This window comes from Microtus ochrogaster, unplaced genomic scaffold, assembly GCF_000317375.1.
Source record: "Microtus ochrogaster isolate Prairie Vole_2 unplaced genomic scaffold, MicOch1.0 UNK32, whole genome shotgun sequence".
Classification (NCBI taxonomy): domain Eukaryota; kingdom Metazoa; phylum Chordata; class Mammalia; order Rodentia; family Cricetidae; genus Microtus; species Microtus ochrogaster.
The window spans coordinates 3,063,250-3,072,117 of NW_004949130.1; the positions used below are offsets into that span (position 1 = coordinate 3,063,250).

Here is an 8,868-nt window from a genome sequence, read left to right on the forward strand (position 1 = left end):
GATCACATGCATGCCAAACTGCTCTTGTGCAGTCAGAGGAAAACACTGGGTGTTGGTCCTTATGTTCCACCATTCTTGACACAAGGTTGGTTTCTCTCTGTCTGTCTGTCTGTCTGTCTCTCTCTCTCTCAATACACCAGGATAGCTTCTCTTAAGCCTCTGGGATTCCTGTCTCTGCCCCCATCTCCCTGTTGAAGAGCTGGGATTACAGAGGCTTGCTGCCTCCTCTGATTTTTACTTTTGCATTCTGGGGAATCCAGACTCTGGTCCTCACATTTTCCTGGAATATGCCTTACCTCCTGAACCATCTCCCTAGCTCTGCCTAGATAGATACATACGTATGTATGGATATGATTGATTGATTACATGTGTAGGCATGTGTACTTGAGTGTATATACGTGCACCCCATGAGTACAGGTACCTCTAACAGCCAGAAGAGGGCGGTATATCCCCTGGAGCTGAAGTTACAGGAAATTGTAATCTGCTTGATATGGATGCTGAAACTGAACCCAGTCCCCTGTAAAAGTAGCAGGTGTGCATAACCACTGAGCCATCTCCCCAGCCCTGCATATGTATGTGTGTGTGTGTGTGTGTGTATAATATATGGCTAGATTTCATTGCTAATGTAAGCAGTATAGAAACACAAACCTTAATTTAATCTTTCCAGACAGCTGTGCCAACTCACAGCCTAGGCATTCAAGAAGGGGGTACTCTCTCCCATCCCACAGGCCAGGTGCCATAAACTTCAAAGAATTAGCCGATGTGGTCGGTTAAAAAAACAAACAAACAAAGTTTTATGTATTATTCCTGACTTTGAGCATTTTTTCCAAGTGTCTATTTTTTTTCTGCTGCGATTTTCCCGCTGCCATCTTTGGCTAGCATTTCTATTTTAAGCACCTTTCTTTTTAAAAAGTCCTTTTATTTATTTTTATTGCACAAATCACCCGTGACCCTGGCCAGCATTTGGGAAGACTTGGTGAGCGAAGGCTGCTTGACAAATGGCTCCAAAACTTGGTTGCCTTAAACAGCCAACATTTCTTTTTTCCAGTCTCACACAGTTTCTGGAAATCTAGAAGCAGCTTACCGGGGTGGTTCTGGCTTCAGTCTCTTCCTAAGTCCCAGTGATGGTGTCATCTGGGGCTACAGTTGCACTAAGGCCCCATTGGGGCAGAAGGATCCCCTTCCAAGATGGCTCATCCCACAGCTGTTGGCAAGAGTCCTCTGCTCATAGCCTTGTGGGTCCCCAGGGCCACGTGGAGCTGTGTGTGTGTCTTTAGGACATGACAGTTAACGCTCATGGAGCATGTGATCCAAGAAAGAACAAAGAACAAGCCACAAGTATCCTTGCCCTCTCTCCTTCTTTCCCCATCCTGCTCTCTCTTTCCTTCTGAGATTCAGGTTGGCCTGCCTCAGTCTGCCATATCCTGGGATTACAGGCATACTGCACCATGCCCATCTTCTTTTTATTTTATTTTTCTTTATGTTTTTTGGATGCTGGGAATATAATCCAGAGCCCCAAGATGCTAAACACACAACATACCATACCACGGAACTGCCCCACAGCTCTCTTGCACCCTAATCTCTCTCTCTCTCGTCTCTCTCTGTCTCTGTCTGTCTCTCTCTGTCTCTCTCTGTCTGTCTGTCTCTCTCTGTCTCTCTCTGTCTGTCTGTCTCTGTCTGTCTGTCTCTGTTTGTCTGTCTGTCTCTCTCTCTGTCTCTCTCTCTGTCTCTTTTTCTCTCTCTGTCTCTGTCTGTCTGTCTCTCTCTCTTTCTCCATTCCCTCCCCTTCCCCTTTCTTCCCCCTCTCCTTTCCTCCCTTCCTGTCTCTTTGAGATAGGATCTCACCTGTAGCCCAGCTTGGCTTTGAAGTTGCCATCCTCCCGCTTCAGCCTCCCAAAGCTGGGATTACAGATGTGCTCCAACACACCCAGCGTCACCGATTTCTTTCTTAATGTAGTACCACGTGGTCCCTTCTGCCATAGTCTGTCCAGCAGAAGTGAGCTCTGGGTCTGGCCCCATTTAATAAGGGCACAGTTGGGTTCAGTCCATTGAAAGAACTCTGAGAGCACCCTTTGAAGCTGGAGATGGCTGAGCAGCTGCGCTGTCCTCTTTGGGCTCTGCCTCATTCCAGTGGAAAGTCCGGCATGACACCTTCGTAGTGTGCTGTAAATTCTCTCCTGACGGAAAGTACGTGCTCTCAGCCTTGGATGTGGATCGCAGCATCTGCTTGATGGATCCAGAAAACATCACCACCGTGATCCAGATCAAAGGTGAGGTGGTCGGGTTCCCTACACACAGCAGCAAGGATCTTCGGTGGGTTCATACACTGAGACTGCCAGGGCTGAGGGCCACGCTATGAGCCACGCATGCACATAAAAAATTGCACCATGTGGAGCCAGGAGGGTGAGGAGTTTGAGATGATCTCTTAAAACTCACACCTACATCTTTAAGATATAAAACAACGGTCACAGCCGGGCGGTGGTGGCGCACGCCTTTAATCCCAGCACTCGGGAGGCAGAGGCAGGCGGATCTTTGTGAGTTCGAGACCAGCCTGGTCTACAAGAGCTAGTTCCAGGACAGGCTCCAAAGCTACAGAGAAACCCTGTCTCGGAAAAAAAAAACAAAAAAAAAACAACGGTCACCACGCATCATTTTCCTGGGTGACACCATGCTATTGTGATGTAGGATGTAACTATAGGGGGAAGCATGCAGGATTTCTCTGTTATTTCTTATATTTATATGGTAACTTTGCAGTTGTCTCAAAATGAAAATTAAGAAAACCCTTCATTGTTTTTAAAAAAAAACAGGGCTGGAGAGATGGCTCAGTGGTTGGGAGCGCTGCCTGCTCTTTCAGGGGTCCTGAGTTCAATCCCCGGCAACCACATGGTGGCTCACAACCATCTGTAATGAGGTCTGGTGTCCTCTTCTGGCCTGTAGACATACCCACAGACAGAATATTGTATACATAATAAATAAATATTTAAAACAAACAAAACAAACCAAAAATCAATAAGTAAAAGGTGGCAGAACCTGTTTTGTATTCTTCTTGGTAGTATTTATTGCTGTTTAGTATGTATGTGTTGAGGGGATGGAATCAGGGTTTGGCACATCCCAAGCAAGTGCTCTACCACTGAGTCACACCCCAGCCCAGAGGTATTATTAATAGTGCATTGCTAGGTGACCTTTCTGACTTGTGCGTATGTATTTCCCATACGTCTTTGATTTTTATCGTATTACCTTTCAGCATTTTGCACTTTCCTATTAATGGATCCCTTCCTAGCCTCCCCTGCCTTCACACTCCCAAGTCCTAGTTACATACCCACCTTCTTTACACGCCACCCCATCTCCAGAAATAGTACCGTGGATGACTTAGAGGTTCCTTCCAGCCAGGAACTACCACACACTCCTCTCGTGGCCCTTGGCACGCAGCAGATCACAACAATGGGGTTTCTCTCCCATTGAACTGGGAGCTGTGTGGTTGCGTGTAGCCGGTCAGCTGGGCTGAAAGCCTGGCACACAGTAGGCCAGCAGGAAATGCTCGTGCAGGTGGACAGTCCCTTATGAAAACTGGGATTGTTCCTATAGCATCACTGGGTGGTAGAGTTCCCCGGGTCGTTCCCTTGAGGTCGTATGTCACTTTGCTTATGTGTAGATCATCACAAAAGGTCCATCACAGCATGCTGCTTTGACCCTGACAGCCAGAAGGTGGCCTCTGTCTCCATGGACAGGTGCATCAAGATCTGGGATATCACATCCCAAGCCACGCTGTTTACCATACCCAAGTGAGAAGGGTTCTGGTGGGCAGCGGGGGGGGGGTGGTGTTGGTGTGGGCAGCAGTATTCTGCAGCAGGAAGGTGGGAGAGATGTCTCTCTGCATTCCTTCCTGGATTCCACATACAAGCCAGTGTCCCAATAGAGGTATCTTCAGGGTGGTCCCAAGATGGGGGAGAGGGGGTCCCAGGAGACCAGAGAGAAGCCATCACTGTAGCTTAAGGGCTGAGCCAGTCGGGGGTCTCAGATGCATTTGTTCCTGTGTGAACTCTTACTAGGAAACATGCCCAGGGTCTCCATGAAAATACGAAGCTCAGGGCCAGGAGTGGTGATGCACGTCTCTAATGGCAGTGCCGAGGGCGCAGACGCAGGCAGATTTCTGCTGAGTTTGAGAGTTTAGCCTGGTCTACATCCCGACAGCCAGAGCTACACAGTGAAAGCACTGTCTCCAAACAACCACACAGTGGAGTTCAGCCGGGCACAGTGGCACCACCTCTGATTCCATCACTAGAGATGGGGAGGCGGAGGACTGAAAATTCAAGGCCAGTCTAGACTCCACAGTGAGACTCGACTCTAAAATGGGAAGACCCGGATCCAGGTGACCCTTGCTGGTGGCCGCTGTCTAGCGGGGGAGCCCTCTGTAGCGGGTTCTGATGTCAAGATCGCTGACCATGTACACACCTGTCACCCTGCCTGCCCTGCTCAGCTTCTCCTTCCTGGGTTAGCGACTTTGAGCATGGACCTGGGTTTCCTCGCCTTTTGAAATGAGCAGAGGTACGGCAGAGGAAGAACGGTCCTCAGCGTGTGCCATGTCGCATGGATGTTTAGGGGGACACGGAGGCAGGAGGCTGTGCTCCCCTCTTCCACTGCTCCTTAGAGCCACTCTGTGCTGGCACCAAAGGGATGGGATAACAAAGGTTGCCCTGGAGAACAGGCTGTGGGCGGAAGCCCTGATCCATTTTGCTCAGTTGCACTAATGAACCCAACAGAGGCAGCAGGTAGTTTAAAGCCAGGTTAAATGCAGGCCTGGAAGTGCAGCTTTTAGCAGGCAAAAGGAGAGGTGAGTGAGGGTCTCAGAATCTCAGCGCTGGGGTTTGCTTTCAGGGATGAGGCTTCTGGAGTCATGCAAGACACTATGCTTCATTTCACGTGTTGCTGTTGACGTAGCTAAATTCCTAGCAACTTTTGACAAGAGTATGTGGCTTTTTATTTTTTTTTAAAAATGTATAAATGTATGAGAATGTGAGACAGAACACAGCACGTTTGGAAGGTGCAAGGGAAGAAGCTGCACGGTGAAGAATGTCTCTGGTCTTGTAGGCGTTCAGTTTCCTTCCCCAGCAGTTACTACCCCACCCCCTCCTTACCTGTCTGTCACATTATACCACCCATCCATTTAGGGTCAGTGAAATGGTTCAGCTGCCCGAGGGGCTTGCTGCCAACACCAATGATTTGTATTCGATCCCTAGGACCCACAAGTAGAAGGAGAAGACCGAGTCCTGTAAGTTGAGCTCTGATCAGCAACACTCATTGGGTTACACATGCACACCCTCATACACACACACACACACACACACACACACACACACACACTAATAAATGTAACAAAAAACAAAAATTAACCAAGCAGTTTGGGGGAGATGGCGTTTTCATTATTTATGATGAAATGCATGCAACATAAATTTTGACCATTCTTTTGGTGCACAGTGCAGTGTGGATGAATTACATTCGCAGTGTTTTGCAACCTTCAATATCTATTTCCAAAATGTTTCGCCACACCAAAGGGAAACTGTATCCGTTAAGCAATGACTTCCCGCTCCCTGAAGCCCCTGGGAGCCTTTATTCCACTTTCTGCCTCTATGAATTTGCCTAGTTCAGATATTTATATAAATGAAATCATATTTGTCCTCAAGTAACTGACTCCTTTCACTTAAGGTCTTCAAGGTTCATCCCTTCATTTCTTGCTAACTGCATATTACTCCATTATATATATGAATATCCATACATACACATACATATTCATATTAATATATACCATTTGTTTATTGGTTTGTTGATGGTTACTTGCTTTATATATAAATATATAAAAATATATCACAATTCTTTATTAATGGGAATTTTACATCATGCACCCGAATCCTGCTCACCTTCCAATCCCTCCATATCTGCCTCCCCCTTCTGTATCCTCCATTAAAAGAAAATCCCCCCAAATTAGTTGAAAACAAAACAGAACAAACAAACCACCTCACTCCTCTATCCTTCCCATCACTGGACACCTCTTCATTGGTCCTGGTGGCACTGGGAGCTGTGGTGTGTCACACAGTATAGCCTTTTGTCCAATCAGCCTCATCAGCTCTGGGTCCTCATTTCTCTCTCAGATATCTTGCTATGGGCATTAGTTTTTTATGCATCTGTTTTGAGTCCCTGTTTTCAGCTCTGCTGGAAGAGAGCTAACAGTGGGATTGGTGGGTCAAATGGCAGTACTATGCTATGTTTAGTTCTTTTAATTTTTTAAAAATTTTACTTACTATTTTATGTGAATGGATTTTGATTTGCATTTCTCTCTGTGCACCCCAAGTGTGTGGTGCCTATGGAGGCCATAAGAGGGCGCTGGACCCTCGGGAATTGGAGTTACAGACAGTTGTGAGCAGCCATCAACAGTCACTAGAAAATTCAAGGCAAGGGAAAGCTGGATTTGCATGTCACTTCTTTCGTGTCTAGCTTCTTGTCTAATGTTCTAAGTTCTCTTTATTCATTAGCCATTCTACTTAGAAAACAACTTTTGAGGGGCTGGAGAGATGACCCAGGTTTAGAGCACTGGCTGCTTGCTCTTCCAGGGGACCTGAGTTTGATTCCCAGCAACCATATGGTGGCTCACAACCATCTGTCACGAGATCTGGTGTCCTCTTCTGGCGTGCAAGCAGACATACAGGCAAAACACTGTATACATCATTAAAAAAAGAAAAAGGAAAGAAAAAGACTCTTGAGCTTTTTATTTATTTTTTCCATTTTTTTTAAACAGTATTTCTCTATGTAGCAGCCTGTCCTGGAACTCACTCCCTAGACCAGGCGGCCTTGAACTCAGAGATCCACCACCAGCAATCGGCTTCTCTTGAGCCATTTAAAAAACAAAGCCGGGCGGTGGTGGCACACGCCTTTAATCCCAACACTCGGGAGGCAGAGGCAGGCGGATCTCTGTGAGTTGGAGACCAGCCTGGTCTACAAGAGCTAGTTCCAGGACAGGCTCCAAAACCACAGAGAAACCCTGTCTCGAAAAATCACACACACAAAAAAATCATTTTAAAAAACAATTATTTATCTTAGTGCATGAGAGGGAGAGAGAGGGAGAGAGAAAGGGAGTAGGAACACACACACACACACACACACACACACACACACACACACACAGAGTTGTGTGTTCCTGGGCTACACTCAGGTCACAGTGAGGATAAAAATGTAGAAGTTGGTTCTCTCCTCCCTCCATGTGAGTCCTGGGAACCAAACTCAGGTCATGGGCTGTTGGAGTTTGGCTGCACCTTCAGAGGCTGAGCCACTGCCTCCATTCATGGCTGCACCTTCAGAGGCTGAGCCATAGCCTCTGCTCACGAGTATCTTGCTGGCCCACCACTGTTTTGAGAGCAATAAATTCTTAAGACCTTCTATCGTGGGGGGCTAGGTGGCTCCCACCTTTCATCCCAGCACTCAGGAGGCAGAGGTAGGAGGATCTTCAAGGCAACCCTGGTCTACACAGCAAATCCCAAGACAGTCAGAGCAACACAGTGAGACCATATGGGAAGAATTGTCATCTGACAAAGCCTCGATGTATCTTTCACTTCTGAAGTATACCTGGCTGGGTGTTTTCTTGGTTAACATTCCCCCTCCCCTTTTTAAAAGTCTGGTCTCACTGTGTTGTCCCATGCTGACTTCGAGCTCACAGACCAGTCTGGCTTCAAAGTTGCAGCATCGCTGGCTCCTGCCTCTGCCTCTTGGAGACTGGGATTGCAGGCGTGGGGCATCACACTGTGCTGACGGTGCTTTTCTGCAATAAACCGTTGGGTCACTTTCTTCTGGCTCCAGGATTTCTTCTTCTTTTTTAAATTTGGTTCATCAAGACAGGGTTTCTCTGTAGCCCTGGGTGACCTGTAACTAGCTTTGTAGACCAGGCTGGCCTCGAACTCACAGAGATCCACCTACCTCTGCTTTCCAATTGCTTGGATTAAAGGCACACGCCACCACCACCCAGCAATATTTTTTTAAATTATTTTATGTGTGCACTATGTGCTTGGCACCTATGGAGGGGGGGGATAGGAGGGTCTCTGGAAAGGAGTTTTGCACCACCATGTGGGTGCTAAGAATCGAACCCATGTAACCAATGGGATCAGCTCCCCAGCCCCTCCAGGGTTTTGATGAGGAATTGGTCATTGCAAGTGCCTTTCTGCAGAATTTCATTTATCTCCTGCTGTTTTCAAGAGTTTTGTTTTGTTTTGTTTTGTTTTGGGGGGGGAGGTGACATCCCCCTCTCCACCCAGGGTCTCATTGTCTCATCAGGAATGTTCTTGGGTCTCCTGACATAGTATGTTAGCATGCACCCCACCTTTGTTTCAGGGCACACACCAATACCATCTCAGACTGCTGCTTCACCTTCAGTGGCCACTTCCTGTGCACCAGCTCCTGGGATAAAAACATAAAAATATGGAATATCCACACGGGGGAGTTTCGAAACCGTGGCGCCTGCGTGACTCTGATGAAGGGCCACGAGGGCTGCGTGAGTTCCTGCTCCATTGCCAGAGACAGTAAGTGACCAGCATGCACTGGGAACCCCGCCCGCCTCTCCCTCTTCTCTCCCCTCCGCTTTCTTGCTTTCTCCTCCCCACTTCCTTGCATGTTACATCCTGAGGGTTGAACTGGAAATGTGAAGCACAGTGAAGCCAGATTCACCCTCCTTTACCACACACACACATACGCCGGAAGAGGGAACTCAGCTGGCTCCTTCAGAGTCACTTTCCTGGGTGCAGAAAAGAGGTGACTTCCGAGGATTCTAGCAGGAAGGGTGGTGCTCCCCTCATCCCTCCCCAAGCACCCCAAGCCAGGGGAGGAATT

At 47.6% G+C, this 8,868-nt stretch overlaps 1 protein-coding gene across 1 annotated transcript in view; it reads left to right on the forward strand.

Moving 5' to 3' along the window:
• Wdr88 (WD repeat domain 88) overlaps nucleotides 1-8,868 on the forward strand; it is a 35,953-nt gene that overhangs the window by 14,152 nt on the left and 12,933 nt on the right. The window contains exons 5-7 of the mRNA XM_005368446.2: nucleotides 2,132-2,270; nucleotides 3,653-3,782; nucleotides 8,374-8,561. Coding sequence (XP_005368503.1) covers nucleotides 2,132-2,270; nucleotides 3,653-3,782; nucleotides 8,374-8,561 — 457 coding nt within the window. The remainder of the gene's footprint in view (nucleotides 1-2,131; nucleotides 2,271-3,652; nucleotides 3,783-8,373; nucleotides 8,562-8,868) is intronic.